This window comes from Lepus europaeus, chromosome 11, assembly GCF_033115175.1.
Source record: "Lepus europaeus isolate LE1 chromosome 11, mLepTim1.pri, whole genome shotgun sequence".
NCBI lineage: Eukaryota > Metazoa > Chordata > Mammalia > Lagomorpha > Leporidae > Lepus > Lepus europaeus.
The window spans coordinates 11,339,848-11,357,782 of NC_084837.1; the positions used below are offsets into that span (position 1 = coordinate 11,339,848).

The following is a 17,935-nucleotide window of genomic DNA, read 5'->3' on the forward strand; positions in this document are numbered from 1 at the left end:
GTGCCACAGCGGGAGGCAGGTGTGACCAGGGAAGTGGCAGCCACTCCCACTCCGGGCCGCTGAGCAACGGCAGGCGTGCCGGGCTCCGTCTTTCCTCCAGTCTCGGCGGCCCACAGCAGGGCCTGAAGCTCCACTCTGTAGTGCTATGGTGGCTGCAGAGGCCACCTGTCAGAGGGCTGCAGGCTCCCCGTGGGCCCGCGGTTCACAGGCCCCCCCTCAGGGTGATGCGGGTGGGTTGTTTATGAAATGTCCCCGCAGCGTCTCACCCCTGCACCCTCTGTGCTTGCAGGTGCTGCTCTCGGGGCTCATCGGCGTCGTCTCCTGGAAGAGGCCTCTCTCCCTCGTGGTAAGTCGTGCCTGGGGCTCCAGGCGGCCTTGGCTGGTGCTGCACCTGCAGTGGTGCGAGGGTGTCAGAGGCAGCGGCAGGAGGATTTGTGCTTCTTGGCAGAACGTGGTGTGTGGTCTTTTATGAAAATAGGTCCATTGCTGGCCGCTGGCTCTTCAAAGCCCTTGTGTATCTTTTCTCCTTTTATTTTGTATTTCAATTAATTTATTTATTAGGGAGAGAGCAAGAAAGAGCAAGTGTTAGTGCTTGTCCATCTGCAGGTTCACTCCCTGGATGCCTGCAATGGCAGGGGCTAGGCTGGGGCTGAGCTCAGGAGCCGAGGAACCCAATCTGGCTGTCCCACATGGGTGGTAGAACCAACTACTTGAGCCACCATCTGCCGTCTCCTAGGGTGCATACTAGCAGGGAAGTAGAATTGGCAGTGGAGCTTGTGCGTGAACCCAGGCACTCCAGCGTGGTGTCCCGGCTTCCCAGGAGGGACATTAACCACCACACCAAGCGCTCACCCCTCCCTGTGCACCTGCCATGCTGCACTTCTGAGCATTCTTGGTGGGCGTCTCCTGGGGTGCTTGTGTCACCTCCTCCCTCTGTTCTGTCGTGGTGCCCTCTCGTGAGACACATCGCGAACACTGGTGGTTCAAAAGTGGGCATGGGAGCGTTTTCTCTAGATGCTGAAACCGTTCCTGCACACGTATATGCTCGTATGTGGTCCCAGACAGGACTCGTCTTATCAGAGATACAGAAATTTAGCTTTGGGTATGTTTTGGAGACCGTAACATTCAGTGAGGGGAAAATGAAGGTTCTCATTTGGACGGGAGACTTGCTCTGGCATGGTGCTGAGGGCGATGCCCAGTGGGAGAGGGAAGGAGGGTGACGGTCTCTCCCTTCAAAAAATACCCCAAGCAGGTGTGTGCCTGTTGACTTGTGCCTGTTCTGCCCAGTGTGCCCACGGCCAGGTCAGTGCAGGAGGAAAAGATTTTCTGGATTTGCCTGGTAATGGAAATGACAGTGTGACGATTTTTTTTCGTATCAATCAATTATTTAAAAACCTCTCTTTCAAATAGTTAGACTTAGAGATAATGACGTGTACTAAATATTCATGGAAAAGGGGGCAAAAACACCCACGTCTGTCCGTTGGAGACATCTCGCTCTCCGTGATGGAGCCTGTGACATCTGGAAGAGTGGAGCGGGCAATCAATTCACTTGAGCATGCCCTTCTGTAACTCAGGCCATGGGAGAAATCTCTCTTTAAAAAAATCCCTTCCTATAGAAATTTCAAACATGCACTAAGCTAGAGAGGCAGACATTGGGAACCTGTGTGTACCCCCAGTGCCTTCCGTAAGTCAACATCCGCCCCATCTGGTTTGGGCTGCATCCCCTGGAGCTGTATTTTTTCTTTAATACTTTAATCTGTGTTTTATTTTTGCTTTACTTATTTTTATCATCGAATTAGTTGTGCTTATTTATGGGGTATTGTGTAATCTACATACATGGATGTATCTATGGGGTACCATGTGATCTTACATACATGTGTGTGTCTCTGGGGTACCGTGTGATCTTACATACATGTGTGTGTCTATGGGGTACTGTGTGATCTTACATACATGTGTGTGTCTATAGGGTATCGTGTGATCTACATAGATGCGTGTGTCTCTGGGGTACCGTGTGATCTTACACACATGGATGTGACTATGGTATACCACATGGTACAATGTGTGAGCCTCAGGTCTGGTTAGCAGCTCCATCTCCTTAAACATTTTTTGAAGGCATTTTTTTTTTTTTACAGGCAGAGTGGACAGTGAGAGAGAGAGAAAGAGAAAAAGGTCTTCCTTTGCCATTGTTTCACCCTCCAATGGCCGCCACGGCTGGCGCGCTGCAGCCGGCGCATCGTGCTGATCTGAAGCCAGGAGCCAGGTGCTTCTCCTGGTCTCCCATGGGGTGCAGGGCCCAAGGACTTGGGCCATCCTCCACTGCACTCCCAGGCCATAGCAGAAAGCTGGCCTGGAAGAGGGGCAACCGGGACAGAATCTGGTGCCCCAACCGGGACTAGAACCCGGTGTGCCGGCGCCGCAAGGCAGAGGATTAGCCTATTGAGCCGCGGCGCCGGCCTTGAAGGCATTTTAATACTGAATGGTGGGGCCAGCTTGTGGCATAGCAGGTAAAGCCACCGCCTGCAGTGTCAGCATCCCATATGGGCACTGGTTTGAGTCCTGGCTGCTCCATTTCTGATCCAGCTCTCTGCTATGGCCTGGGAAAGCAGTGGAAGATGGCCCATGTCCTTGGGCCCCTGTACCTGTGTGGAGACTCGGAAGAAGCTCCTGGCTTCAGATCGGCACAGCTCCGGCTGTTGTGACCAACTGGGGAGTGAACCAGCGGGTGGAAGACGCCCCCCACCTTTCTTCTCTCTGTCACTCTGACTTTCAAATAAATAAATAAATCTTTTTTAAAAAAATACTGAATGAGTTGCACGTCCCCGGGGCGGTGAGAGACTTCAGTAAATGCACACCCGTGCGCTGATCCACGCTGTTGGATCGGGCAGTGGGCCTTCCCCTCTCCCGGTCAGGTCACCTCTCCACGTTTGGAGACTGCGTCCCTTCACTCTGGCTCTTTGTGGGTTGCAGGTTATTGCGAACTGCGTCGCCCGCTGTGCTGGGGAACAGGAAACTTACTCTTCCTCTGGAACTGGAGCTTGGCACCTGTTATCCAGCTGCCTCCGTGCCCCCCAGCCCTTCCCGGAACAGGAATCACTGTTCCCATCAGCTTTTTTCTCTTGTCTCTGGCTGATCCCAGCGAGAGTGGCGCGAAGCTGCCTCTGGGGCACAGTGGAACTGTGGCGGCCGTGGGGCTGACGTCCTTGGTTGTGCAGTGCGGTGACTTTGACCTTGTATTGCCCTCAGCGACCTCCCCACCCCCACGTCCTCCTCCCCACCCCCACCATGCTGCCAGATGAAGCCCTCAATCCAGCCGCTAACAGAGGAAAAGCTGCCCGCCCTAGGCAAATGGTGCAGATGGAAAGATAAGAGAGGACTGGGCCCATCACCCGGCCACCCCCTCACCCACCCAAGCCCCGGCCCCCGATGGAGATTCTCACGGGGCTCCGCATTATACTGTGTGGGAGGCATGAGGCTTACAAGGGATGAGTGGTAAGCACTCCTTATAGAAGCCAGAGCAGGAAGGTGGGGTCTCCGGGCCGCATCCCAGGAGATGCTGGGGTGGAGCCTTGCAGGGGCTTGTTCCCTGGGGTCTATGCAGGGGCTGGCTGCTCCCTGGGAGGTGCTGGGGTCTACCTCCCCTGGACTGGCTGCCTTCCAAGCTGCAGGTGGGGGAGAAGGACTTTGTGGAGCTTGGCCTACGACTCTGCCTCACTGTTAGCGCAGCCAGTGCCTAGAAGTCCTGAGCTAAGCCTTGAACTCAGAGCTGGCGCCAAAGCCTTCCCTTACTGCAGCCCACCACAGTCCCTGGAGACATTTTCTTAGGCCCACAGCTCTTCCCTGATCCAGGGTCCCTCGGCTGGTGGTCCTTGTAGCTGTTGTCCTTTAGTGTCTCAGCCAGTGCCACTGCCACCCTCCCCGCCTGGAGGCTGGACGGTCGCTCTCACAGGTCTTTCCCCACTTGGGTACTCTGTCACAGGCTCTCTCAAGTGAGCCTTGGCCGGGGTGGCCCTGTCCCCTCTCTCTTCCCTGCGCCTCCTGTTCCAGCACAGACCCTGTTGTTGGCTTGCAGGAGGCCACAGCGGCCTCTGGGCCCAAGCTTCCTCGGGGGTGCACTCACAGCCTCCCCAAACCCTGGCAACCTCCAGTGTCCACGGCTCAATGTTCCTCCTCTCTGCCCTGCCCCTCAGTGCTGCCCCAGGGCCTGGAAAAGAGAGCTGAGCTCATGACGCAAGGAAGGGAAGACGGGGAAGCCGGCATCTGGCCAGCGTGGCTTGATAACTTTTCTGTCCCAAGTCCTTGCGTTCCCCGCCTCTTTGCCTATGCTGTGTCTGTCTGTCTGGCGGGGTGAGCCGAGATGACGCTGCGAGAATTCTAGTGGATTCTGAGGGGTATGCTCCAGCGCCCCACCTTATGACCAGCACAGTGAATTATCCTCTCTGAAGGGGGGTACCCATCACCCCCCGGGGAATTAGAAGCAGTGTCGGGCCACCACACAGAGCCAGCAAAGGCCAGACGGACACCTGCAGGGGGTGGCGGGGCGGGCGCAGGTGCGCGGGCCCTGCCGCTGGCAGAGCTCGGTGCTGCCGAGGGTCTGGGGGCGGCGGTAGCTTTCCTCTGCAGGCTGCAAGCATGAGCCGTCATGAGCTCTGCGTCTCTCCCCCTTGTCCTTGCTCGGAGCCTGGAGGCAGACGGAGCGAGACACAGGAGAGGGGGTGAACCTCCGGCTCCGGCGGGTGACGTGCCAGAGCGGCAGCTCTGTGGGGAAGGGAGGAGAGGGAGGTGCCACGGCTGTCGGCCGCACACAGGGAAGGAGGCCAGGCTGTGGAGCGCCACGCAGGAGGAAGCCGGGGAAGGAACTGATTTTTTTTTTTTTCTTTGCCAGAGTATCTCACGCAAGCCTTGCCAAGTGCTGAAAGCTAGTGATAGCTATGCCACTGAAGGCAGTGCGTTTTCACTTCTCTGTGGTAGGGTTTTTTGAGGGGATGGGGTATATGTGAGAGGTCTCCTAGGATAGAGATCCTTGTTGTCCCCATTATGTTAAATCATAAAAGGTTCCACACTGTCCTGGATGCCAAGGAGGAGTCAGACTGCCCAGCTCTGGCTACGTGGTGTTGGAAAGCTTCGGTGAACTGTGTTGGGAAGACACGTGTGTCAGTCATGGCAGTCCTCCCGCACGTGACCATAGGGAGTGTAAAGAAAATATTTGAGATAACACTAAGTGGGACAGCAGGTTATTGTCATAACTAGTCCTGTTGAGTGACCGAGAACCATGGGATTGAAAACTAAATGAAAATTCATCACGGTTTATTTAGTAGAGCTTTTAAACCCCTTGGTTCTATTTTCTTTTTGTTTGTTTATTTGTCTATGGGGAAGGGGAGAAGGAGGTAGAGAGATAGCACTCCCGTATGCCAATTCTCTCCCCAAATGCCTGGGAGGTGGGAACTCAATCCGTGTCTCCCACATGGGGGGCAGCAACCCAGTTACGTGAGCCAGGGTGCTCCCCAAATGTGCATTATAGGAAACTGCGCTCGGGAGCGGAGTTGACACTTGCACTGAGGCCCTTGGTACAGACGCCAGGGTCCCAACCAGTGCCCTGAGCCCTGCCCCAAGGGCCTGCACCTGCTGGTGGTTGTCCTTTAGGAAGCAGACGTGTAGAAGTAAGAATGCCATCTACATCCTTAGTATATACACTAAATTCAGTCATTTAGTACTGTCTGCATTTTATGTTACAGTATTCTGGGAATCTGGGTTTTAAAGAGAAATTTATGTGTGAGAGAGAGAGACAGACACAGAGCGAGTTCCCAACTGTCAGCCCAGTCCTCAGAGGTCTGCAGTGACCAGGGCAACTGTCAGCCCAGTCCTCAAAGGTCTGCAGTGACCGGGGCTGGGCTGAGGCCGAATCCTGGAGCCAGGAGCTCAGTCCAGGTATCCCACACGGGTGACAGGGACCCAACCACCTGAGCCATCACTGCTGCCCCCAGGAAGCTTGAGTGGAGACTCGAACCCAGGCCCTGCGATCCGGGACACAGGATCTCAACCAAGGTCTCGCACCTGTCCTGGGATCTGGCTTGTTGGCTTATTCAGGTGCTGGTTCATTGCAAACTTTATCAACCTGAACAGCGGTGTGTATGTGTCGGCGTTCAGTGAGGGGAGCAGGATCTCTTGGAGCCAACACCAGAAGCCGGCGTGATCCAGTCTGTGTGATCACTGCTTTGGCTCTGCCGCTGATTCCAGTGGCCCCAGCTGTGGATGTGGACGACCACGCGCTACCACTGGCCCAGTCACCCCGGGATCCCGCCCTCTGCCTTGCATGCAGCAATCCTCGTTTAGTGGTAGCACGGGAAGTCCCCCTGTCATTTCTGACCTGCAGGGAAGAATCACTGCAGAGCTCCTAAGGCTCTGGGGACGCCCCATCCCCACCCTCAGACCTGTTCCTCCCAGCTGCAGTGAGAGTTGTGTCCCCTGGGCCCTCGTGTGTGTGGAATCCCTGCTAACACTCCCCTCTGCCCAAGCCTTCACATCCAGCCTGCACAGTCCCCCACGGAAACCCAGCAGTTCATCTGCACGTACTGGGGGTCCATAGTGGTAAACCTGGCCTGATTCCACGGTGGGTTCCTCCGACCTTGATCCCACACCACCAACCTAAGTCCTAAGATTGCCCCCACCTCCTGCTGTGGGACGGTTTCTAGGCCACGGCACAAGGAGTGGGGGGAGCCAGACTGAGCCCGGCCTTCCTGTGGAGGTCAGGAAACTGGACTGGGTTCTGGCAGCCCGAGGGGGCTAAGAGTGTGTGGGACGTAGCAGCAGAGTGTAGGTGCTGACCAATGCGGGAGGCCTGGGGAGCTGCAGAGGATCCCTGGGAATGCTCACCAGACGCTGAGCCACTGTTGCCTAGGAAGACGCGGAGGCCAGGGAAGACCCAGCTGAGAAGGTTCGAGGGGACAGTTCCAGACACAGAAGGTGGTTCTCCGGGACACCTTGTCGAGCTCTCCGACACATCTTGTCTCAGCAGTGGAGAGTAATTAGACCCAGACTGAAGCTGCTCCAGTCTACCCAAGAAACCTTTTTTTTTTTTTTTTTAAATGTTTACTTATTTATTTTCATCTACTTGAAGGTGGAGAAGCAGAGAGAAAGAGACATATTCCATTCCCTGGTTCACTTCCCAAATGTACCCAAGAGCCAGGGCCGGCTAGGCCACCCAGAGCCTGGGACTCCATTCACATCTCCCATGTGGGTGGGTAGCAAGGGCTCAAGTGCTTGGGCGTTCCTCACTGCCTCCTGGGACGCATTAGCGGGGAGCTGGAGTGGAAGCGGAGTAGCCAGGACTTGAGCCAGCACTCTGATCGAAGACATCCAACAGGCAGCTTAACCTGTGGCGCCACAATGCCGGCCCCCACCCAAAAAATCTCAAGAGCAAGATCCAGAAGGCTTCATTATTTTCCAAGCCATGTAAAGTATGTCCAAGAACCAAACTCATGAATGTTCATAGGAATAAGGAAGTGTTCAGCACCAGGTAGATGACGTTCGCCAAGCCGTGTCATCAATAATTGCTAGGTGTGTGAAGAAGCCGGGAAATGCGGCCCAAAATGAGAAGAATCGATCAAATTGGAAGGGAGGCATTTAGTGTAGCAGGTAAGGTGCCACACCCTAGCCGAGGACCTATCGGAGCAGCTCTGGCTGCTGACTCCACCTTCCAGCTAGGGTGAACGCTGGAGGCAATGCTGATGGTTCAAGTTCCTGCCGCCCACATGGAAGACCTAGATTGTGTTCCTGGCTCCCAGCTTCACCCAGATCTAATTCTGGCTATTGTAGGCATTTAGGGAGTCACCTAGTAGATGGGCGCTCTCTTTCTCTGTCTCTCTGCCTCTCAAATAAGTAAACTTCAAGCCTGAAAATCCATTGTCTATATCACTTGACAGTGTATCTGGGAAGATCGTTTTGATCTTACCTCATGGAGCGAAATCTCTTTGTTGTCTTAATATAGGAATCCCCCCCCCCCCAATTATTGAAGAAGGGGGCCTACGGTTCGTCATTATCTTGGAGTGTTTTGCTGCAGTAGCTTTTGCTGAATGGTTTTCTAGCTCACAGGCAGAGTGTTGCTGGAGTTTAAAAAAAGATCCTTGCAGTTGAAGACATAAAACATCGCTGCATCTCAAGAGAAACCGGCAAAAAAGAGAAGCCAGCTGCGACAGGCCGTGTGGTTCCATCTTTAGGAAGTCTGGTGATGGAGACTGATCGGTGGTTGCCTGGAGCTGACGTGTTAGGAGGCACAGGGGGCGTTCGGAGGGGAGGAATAACTGGATCGTGCCAGTGTTTACCTGGCTACCGGCTGTTGTCAGGATTCCTTGAACTATGCACTTAAAATGGGTGGCTTTTCTTTCATGTAAATTATACCTCAGTAAAGCCAGTAAAAACCTCCCAGATTAAATGACATTAAATTTAATGACCTATAGCATTATTTACCTGCCAAAATAACATGGGTTTTGAGACAGTGTGTGATTGCAGAAGTCAACCAGCAACCTGTGTCAGTGGCTCTCGATCGTGGTTGTACCTCGGGTGAGTGCTAGGTTTCGCCACAGACCTTCCGACTCCCTCGCTTGCTGGGTGGTGCTAGGGCTCTGGTTTCCGAGTCTTTAACACATAGAACCACCAGAGGTTCTGTCCTGGGGGTGAAGGTGTAGAAGGTTGGGAGCGTGTTAGAGGCGCCTTAGACTGAGCGCCCATCCCACCCTGCAGGTTTCCCCACGAGGAAGCCAAGTCATAGTGGTCTTTGGCAGTTCTAAGAACTGCTGTGTATTTTTTCATAGTATCTTGGAAGCATGGTCCCCCAGTGAAGGGCTGAAAAAACACAACCCCAGCCTGCAGTGGGTGAGTGGATAAGCAGGTGCTTATCCAGATGATGGGGACATGAGTTAGTACCAGAGGAAGTTGGCCGTCTAGCCCTGAAAGGGCCCAGGACACATAAATTGTGTGTTACCAAGCCAGGGGGTCCATGTGAAAAGGCTGTGTGACAGGAAACCCATGGGGCTGGTGAGATGACAAGTGTCTCTCAGGACCAAGGGGCGGGGCGATGCACAGGCGGGCCCGGAGGGGGTTGTAGGGCTGTGCAGCTGCTGGTGCAGTGGTGGACGTTGCCAGCCATCGCTGCAGCCCAGCAGAACACGCAGCACGGAGGCGGGACTTCCGAGTGTCCAAGCGGTGGCAGCTGGACTTCATCGATGAACACAGGTGCCGCTCCGGTGGGGAGGGTGGCAGAGGGGGAGGCTGTGCCCATGGGGAGACAGGGAACCTTCTGTGCAGTGTTGTGTGAACAGGCCCCCACCCCCACCCCACTGTCACCGGGTGGCTCTGCCTCGGCCAGCTTCACTGAGCCAGGACCGGGGCCTGATACGAAGACAGCCCATGGATTGACTTGATTTTCAGGATTTCTTTATTTGAAGGGCAAAGGGACAGGATGGAGGAAGGAGGGAGGGACAGGATGGAGGGAAGGAGGGAAGGACAGGGGAAGAGAGTGTGAGAGAACGCTTCCATCTGCTGGTTCATTTCCTAAGTGGTGGCAAAATCCAGAGCTGGACCAGGCTGAAGCCAGGAGCCTGGAGCTCCACGTGAGTCTCCAATGTGGGTGGTGGAGGCCCTGGTACTCGGGCCATCTCCTGCTGCTCTCCCAGGCACATTAACAGGATTGGAAGCAGAGCAGCCAGGGCTGGAGCAGGTGCTGAGATAGGGGATGCCACACGCAGGCCCCTAGATGTGCTGTCACAACCCCAAACCAGGGTGCACCATTTCTGTGCAGTGACCAACGACAGCATCCCTGTCTCCCATACCAGCTCACGCTTACCCAAAACACGTGTATGGTCCTGCGTTTCAGGTGGGTGAGGGAAGCCCTCGGAAGGGAAGGCTTTTACCCCAGGAGTTGAATGGAAGGAAGGAACTCACAGCGGAGAAATCTTACGGCCTCATGTAGCTTCCATATTTACCAGCGTGGATGTGAAACGCGTGTGCCAGGCCCTTTGCTCCCCTTAATGCCCCCGATCCCAGGAGGCACCACTGTTGTCCTTGCACCCTGGGGGAGGATCGAGCCCAGGTGTGGCAGGTGGATGCCGGGCACGTTACCAGCCCAGGCAGGCCAGCTCGGTGGGCTGTGCCGCCGCTCTCACTGCCTTACCCGAGACCTTGAAATTGCACAGAAAACTTGCCTCAGCTTTCGTGACTTAGACTAAGACTTAACACAGTGTCAGAGTAAATGAAATTTATTTCGTTCCAGTCACTTCTTGTGTGATTTCAAGTCCACGCTGCTGCGTACAGGAAGACATTTATATGTAATTTTTTCCCAAAAAACAAGGGAGGTGATTCTGTAGGTTCCCATTCCTCTCGGCAGGCCTTTGGGTGTTTATTTTTTTCTCAAGATTTTATTTTACTTATTTGAAAGAGTTACAGAGAAAGGGAGAGACAGAGAGAAAGAGAGGTCTTCCATCTGCTAGTTCACTCCCCAGATGGCTGCAATGGCCAACGCTGGGCCAGGCTGAAGCCAGGAGCCGGGAGCTTCTTCCAGATCTCCCACGGGAGTGCAGGGGCCCTAACAATTGAGCCGTCTTCCGCTGCTTTTCTCAGGCCATTAGCAGGGAGCTGGGTCCGACGTGGAGCAGCCAGGACAGGAACCAGCCCGTATGGGATGCGGGCACTGCAGGCAGCGGCTTAACCCACCACAACACTGGCCCCCGTTTGGATTTTTCTTAAGCTACAGGGAATGTTCTGGATCTGATAAACCCAAGCACATGGTGTTGGGAGCCAGGATAGTTGTCCTCCTCTCCTGGACACCGGTCAGAATATTTCCAGTCGTTTGGAGCCCAGTCATCAGCACCATCGCTAGAGAAGTGGTGGCAGGCACCTGGCAGGTCCCACCAGGTTCAGAGAAGCCAGCCTTATATGTTTATACTCACGTATGAGCGATGATCCTTATCGTAGGCTCAGCTTGGTTGGAACCCTACAGGCAACTAATGAAGAAAAACAGCTGCAATCGTCTTTCCATTGGGTTGGATTCTGTTATTTTTGTTTTTGTCAACAGCAGTATTTAACATGCAAATACCAAGGCATTGAATGTGTATGATAACTGGACGTTAGCCTGGATTGGTAATTTTTAAATTTCTCTCCCTTCAGTACTCTGCTGATCATTTTTCAATGTATGGAAACTTAAAATCTTAGGCTGGCTATATGCACTTCTTTTCCAAAGTGTGTTTGCGTTTCTAACCTAACAGAAATGTCTCTTACCAGATCCATCAGAAACTCTCCCCTGTCTCACCACAGAGTTGTGTGTTTGGCCATCTTCCTTGGGAAAGAATTTATGAATTGCTTTAACCTTTAATGTGAGTGAGAGAAAGCCTGCAGGGCTTCCATTCGAAGCCCTGAACGAGCTCAAATATAACTTTAATCCGCTCCTTAAAAATATAGGTGACTTAAAGGTTAATATATTTAACATGATGTATTTGGAGTCATTATTTATTCAGAGAATTCATTATAAATCCACTGTGGGGGATTCTCACAGTCAAGATCGTGACCTCTTTGAAGAGACCGTATTTTGCTCGGTCACATTAAAGATGAAGCCTTCATTTGTCAGATGTGGGAGAGCGGAAGGCGGTGGGTGGCACATTTTTGTTTATACAGGTCCTTACAACCACACAGAACTTGACCCTGCAAAGAAAGCCCCTTAAGGATCAAAAGCCCTAATCCTATTTATGAAAATAGACTAATCTGCTTCTCGTTAACTTTACTAATTGTATTAGGTATCAGCAGGGAAAGAGAGTTTAACCAGAAAATTGACACTAAAACAAACCAATTAACGTGTCACATAAGGAAACCACTCAAGACAAGTGACATTAAAAATGGCCATTTATAAAATGCTCATGTTTATTAAAACCTGACAGTGATTTGTATTTGATTCAGTCAATTGAGTTTGAAGTGCAAACTCTTGCATTGATCTGACAGGTGCATCTTTAATTGAGAATGTGATAAAGCATCCTTTTTTGCAAGAGACAATGAGCTTGAATAAGATTAAAGACAAGGTAGAGGAAGGCACCCTGTAATCAAAATCATCATGAGCTGAAGGCATTGTCCTGAATTCACCTGGAAACCACTGCAGTGGGTTTTTCCCCTGAGTGTTGCTTCTCCCCCACCTCCACGGCCTGGCCCTGGGTTTGTTGCGCACTTCCTCCAAAGGCAGAGACGGCAATGATGTGATGATGTCGGGAGCACCCCTGAGGAGGCCAGGCTGTGTTGGGGACTCAGAGCCCCCTGGCTGTCTCTGGATGGAACCTGGGCTTTTCCCACAAACCAGTGTCTGTCTGCGCCTTGAGGGGTTTACTTGTAATCTATGCCCATTGGTCGATGTGGCCACGAGGCAAGTTGTGTGTGGCTGGACTCTAATACAGGGATCTACTTCTCAATTATGATAAACCCCTAGTGTCCCCACTTAGCGTCCCCAGTTGTGGCCTCTGCGGAATTTAAGGATGCTTCCAGAAGCGCACAGTTGCCCTAGCTGCTGCGTGGTTGCTGGCTGGCGTCGGCTGTGAGGAGCCCTGGGCTGGCCCCACAGCATGCCTGGTAAGCAGGTGCTCATTCTCACGGTCTTGGACAAGCAAAGGACACAGTTGGCGCATGGTGCACCCGCAGAGGGTCACTCTGTCCAGGGAAGAAGGCTGAGAACAGAAAGGTCCCTGCATGTTCCACACAGTCTCAGTTACTGCTTTAAATATTTTCTGTCTGTAAGTGGTTGAGTCCCCAGGTTCAGGGATAGAGAAAAACCCGTGTCTAAGAGGATGGGGGAGATAGCTGCATGTTAGAACTTAATAAATTGGGGCTGGCGCTGCGGCGTGGCAGGTAAAGCTGCACCCGCTATGCCGGTATCCCATACAGGTGCTTGTTCAAGTCCTGGCTGCTCCACTTCCTATCCCGCTCCCTACTAATGGTCTGGGAAAAGCATCAGAAGATGGCCATGTGGAAGACCCAGATGAAACACCAGGCTCCTTGCTTCAGCCTGGCCAGGTGCTGACTGTTGTGGCCATCTAGGGAGTAAACCAGCTGGTGGAAGATCTCTGTCTCTCCCTCTCTCTAACTCTGACTTTGAAATAAATATTTTTTAAAAAGAACTTAATGAGAAATGAATTTTGCTTAACATTTTTGTTTGGAAAGATGAAAAGCTGATACCTGCCTAGTGCTTTGTGCATTGGTCCACACCTGCTCACCAAGACATGTGTTTGTGGGGCTGGCACTGTGGCAGAGCAGGTAAGGCCGCCACCTGTGACGCCGGCATCCTATATGGGCACCAGGTCATGTCCTGGCAGCTCCATTTCTGAACCAGCTCCCTGCTACTGTGCCTGGGAAAGCAGCGGAGGGTGGCCCAAGTCCTGGGCCTCTGCACCTATGTGGGAGACCCAGAAGAAGCTCCTGGTTCCTGGCTTCAATTTGGCCCAGCCCTGGCTGGTGCTGCCATCTGGGGAGTGAACCAGAGGATGGAAGACCACTCTCTGTAACTCTGCCTTTCAAGAAAATAAATCTTTAAAGATAAAACAATGTGTATTTGCTGTCACTGTCAAAGGGGTTGTATGCTTGGCCATGGCTACAGATGGTGTAGGGACGCTCATGACGCCGCCCTTCCCCCACGAGAAAGAGCACTGGCCGGCAGCCTCGGGGATACCCCGCCCCCTCCCTTACATCTTAAGTGGACTCTGCTGGGGAGAGGCAGAGCAAGCCTCGTACAGCTGCCGCGGGTTGAGCCCCGGGAACACGCCCGCGTGCTTTGGCCGTGAGCCGGCTGAGCTTGTCTACGCATGCGCTATTTAGGGTCCCGCATTCGGGGTGGGGGGCTAGATGCTGATCGACTGGCTTCCCTCAGCCCCTCCAGTAAGTAAACTTTATGTTTTTCCTAACTGGACCTCGGGTGGTTTCTTTGGGGTTAATGAACAGTACATGGCCCTCTTGTACCCCGGGCTCCTGGAGTGTGACAGGTGGGTAGGGAACGTGGGGCTTGGGTGGTTTCCCAATGTGTGTGGTTTTCATGGCGTCCCACTGCTCGCTGGAGGGTGGAAGTGGGGCAGGACTGATCCTGACCGAATCTCCCAGTGAGAATGGGAATTGTCCTCCCCAGGAGACCGGTAGGTCATGGGCAGGTGGATTCCAGAGAGGAATCCTCGAAGGCCAGAAACAAAATCCAGGCGCAGGAGAAGTGCGGGGTCTAAGAGCCCAGGAGTGAGCCCACGTGTGCAGACTCCAGGGAGAGAGAAGCAGGGTGGTGGGGGCGACACCTGGGGCATGAACCTCTGTGGCTCCTGTGTTTAGCACAGCCCAGCTGTTGGTGGACAGAATTCTCTCACCAAGGGCCCACAGGGACGCTTTTCACCCCCACACTGAAGATTATCAGCTGAGGCTATGAGAGAGCCAGCTGTCTGCTGGGGTGTAGCCATGGGGTTCCCGGAGCTGTAGCCGGGAGGAGCAACCAGCAGTGACCCCTCTGAGGCATGCTTTGCTGTGTGCACAGTTTAATTCACTGCATCAGTGACGAGCCTTGCCAGCTTTGTAGGCTTTTGTTCTGAAGGGTTTGTCAAAATTCATCTGTAACTGGCAGGAAACGAAGGGTCGCTCCCTCCGTCTATTGTTGGCAAGAACTTTCCTGTGTCTACCTCGGACGTTTTGGCTTCCTCTCAAGTGCTTTCCGTTCCTAATGGACTTCCTTTGCCCTGGGGTCTTCGTGGTCTTCTAATAGAAGAAAAAGTCATTAAGAAAAAAAAAAAATCTTATCTGCTGAGGTAGCTCTAATACAGGAGAAGCCCTAAATGAGGTGGCGTAGATTTAGCAAGCGAGTTCTTTCAGAGAGGCCATTACGGTTATAAAGATGTAACATTAGAAAAATTACTCCAGCTGTGAGCTATGTGGTGTGTCTGTCTGTGGCACAGTTAATTTTAAAAGTATTACCAGGCATACGGATCTTCTGTAAAATGCTGAACCATACTCATTGAAAGTGAATTTAATATGCAGGTCTCAGGAAGTATGTCTACTTATGCAGCTCTTAAAAATTGTACTTTATAGGCTATTAGTTATCTGGTTGTCTTTCAAACCTCCAGCCCCACTTAATGAAGTAGCACTCGCCGGGCTTATCCTGGATCCCTGAATAATTTTGTGTCTGCAAGAAGTGCTGGGGATGCTGCAGCATTCATATTTACCCTGGTGTTTGTGCGAGTTGAGTCAAATTTCTGTAGGTTTCTACCAAAATGCAAAACTTAAAACTTGTGATTAGGGATGAAAAGAAGGTTCAGGGATTTCAAATTTGTCAGCTGTTTGTTTGATTCAGCAATTGACAATTCAGCAATTGACACTGAAACTGACGTGTTATCTAGGGACTCCTAGAAGTTTTAAAAATCTGCCGCCTTGATGAATTGCAGAGTGATTTCTCAGAAGGAGAGCTTGCCTTCTCTCCTGTGCTGCCAAAACGGAACTTTACAGTCACATTTCCAAGACTGTCTTGACCTTTTTTGGCCCTTTGCTCTTCTGGGAAGATTTATGATCAGCTTGTCGGATTCCGTGGAAAAATCCCTGCTGAGATTTTAACTGGAATTGTCTTGTGTATCATTTTAGAGAGAATTAACGCCTTTGTGATATTAAGTGAACTTCACCACAAATTCTTGGCCAAGTATACCTTTGTTTTTTGAAAGGCAGAGTTGGGGTGGGGGAGATGGATCTCCATCCTCTGGTTCACTCCCATGCCATTCACTTCCCGCTGTGGCCAAAGCCAGGAAGACGCCCACGTGGGCGACAGGAACCCGGTTACTTGAGCCATCGGCGCGGCTTCCCAGGCTCTGCTATAGCAGGAAGCTGGATGCTGGCATCAAACCCAAATGCTCCGACGGGAGACACAAGCATCTTGATGGCCAGGATAAACGCTGCCCCCTTGCATATGTTCTGGTGTGTTTAATCCTTAGTACCTTATTTTTAACTTCTGTGTCAGTGATACTTTTCGAAAAGTGTGTTTAATTTCTGGGCCATTTATTTTTCACTCTTAAAGTGTCCTCAATCCTATATGTATCAAATTTCCAAATACAGAGAGAGAACGCTTCTGCTCTTCACAGAACAAGGTGCATTTTGTCAAGTGTTGATTTGATGGGTTTCAAGAACAGTAAGTCCCCAGGTGACTGCCGTAACGATTGAAAGAGAACGTTCTGTCAGGAATTATGGCCCCAGAGAGGTCTAATTTACAGTCGTCTCCTTGTAGTAAGATGAGCGAGTCCGCGTGACTTACCCTAACATCTAAACCCCCTTCACGGTTCTGTCTTACACATACAGAACCCCCCTTTGTGGGGACCCCCGTCTGCCCCGGCAGCTTCACCTCCCCGTCAGCTGCTGGTGGAGTGAGTCTGGCCATCTTGCAGTCTGAATTTTTGTTCGTCTCTCTGGAGTAGGTAGAGGGTGATGCATGTTTCCCACCACGTAGAAACGAAAGTAGCCATCTGTTCCTTTCGACGTAAGAGCAGTTTGGTTGGGATCAGAATTCTTGAGCAATCAGTTTTTCTGGCATTGGTAATTAAGCCGAGAGCCCTGAAGCTGGCGTACGTCTCCTTCCATAATGAGAACAGAATGATTTGTTCTGGGTTCTTTGGAAGCATGTATTATTGATGACTTAAATCTCTGATTCAGATCCTGCAAGTGCGAGATTTTTTTTCCTGTCTATTTGCGTTTATCTGTCCTTTTTGGCATTCTCATGGGTGCTCCTCAAGTTTATCTTCATGGGTTTTTAAGCTTTTTTTTTTTTTTTCTAAGCCATGGAAGGAGGCTTAAAAATGCAAATGATTGCACAGAAACGGAGTTTAGCAAAGGATCAACGGGGCGGTACCCATTCTGTGTCTTTCAGGGTCCACAGGAAACCCCTGGCCATCCAGTTAGGTAATGAAGAGTTGAGTGAGGAGACTGTTGGCAAAGGGGGGCAGAAGGTAAGGGGAACCAGCTGAGATCGTAGATTCCAGGGCTAACAGAGGCTGAGCGCTCCTGGGGAGCAGGGGTGCCCTGGAGCCCACTGAACTCTAAGGACAGGAGGTGGCCTTTGGTAGACCAGTGCAGGTGCTCAGGGGGGCTACAGCAGGCCCCACCTCCCCACCCCCTCTTCCCTCGGTGCCTCCTATGTCTGAGCCCAGTGGAGAACAGGGGAGCCCAGTTCCCATGAGATTCACCTCCAGATGACAGCAGCAGGGGTGTGCGGAGGGTCTGGAGGGCAGAGAGAGAGAGCTGGAAAAATGCAGCAGATGCTTAAGGCTGTCTTGGTTTAACTGGGCCTGGGTCTCCTTTCTCCTCCTAACTTGGTGTTTCCTTGTGGACCCCAGCTATGCTCACCTCTTCCCTTCTCTGTCGCTTGTGTTCTGTAGAGCCTGTATCTCTTTACTGTCAGACTTGGTCGGTTTCCAAGAATTTCTCCTGATTTCATCACAATATCTGTGTTCCCAGTTGCTCCCTGCCACTGTGTCTTGGAATATGCTCCCCTTCTCTGGGCATGGAAAGGTCTTCTGGAAGCTGTGTGTGTTTGGGTGTGTGCCTACGGGCACCTTTGTAGACACTCGTGAAAGGGAGGTGTGTCAGTCCAGAGACACAGCTCTCGGGACTGCATAGAGGTAGGAAGTGCGATTACTTAATGGAAATTGACTCGGGAGGTAATGGAAGCTGAGAGATCTGGTGCTCCATCATCTCCGAGCTGGAGACCTAGCGAAGCCAGCAGGATAGCTTAGTCTGATTCTGAAGGCTGGACAGCTGGGGGCAGGCGATGCTGCTGTCGTTCCCAGACTCGACAGATCCTAGATCTAGAACCTTCTAAGTGAAATAACCACACCCGGAACTGCATAGTGCGTAGGCTTGTGTGTGGCAGGCACTGTCCATGTTAGCTTGTTGCACATGTATGTACTTA

The 17,935-nt window shown here is 52.1% G+C and overlaps 1 protein-coding gene across 8 annotated transcripts in view; it reads left to right on the top strand.

The window, feature by feature from the left end:
* ENTREP2 (endosomal transmembrane epsin interactor 2) overlaps window positions 1-17,935 on the top strand; it is a 458,345-nt gene that overhangs the window by 254,051 nt on the left and 186,359 nt on the right. For all 8 annotated transcript variants that reach the window (XM_062204991.1, XM_062204987.1, XM_062204992.1 and 5 more), the window contains one exon: window positions 290-346. Coding sequence is in view for 4 of the 8 variants with exons in the window: in XM_062204987.1 (XP_062060971.1) it covers window positions 290-346 (57 nt within the window). In the remaining 4 variants the exon portion in view is untranslated. The remainder of the gene's footprint in view (window positions 1-289; window positions 347-17,935) is intronic.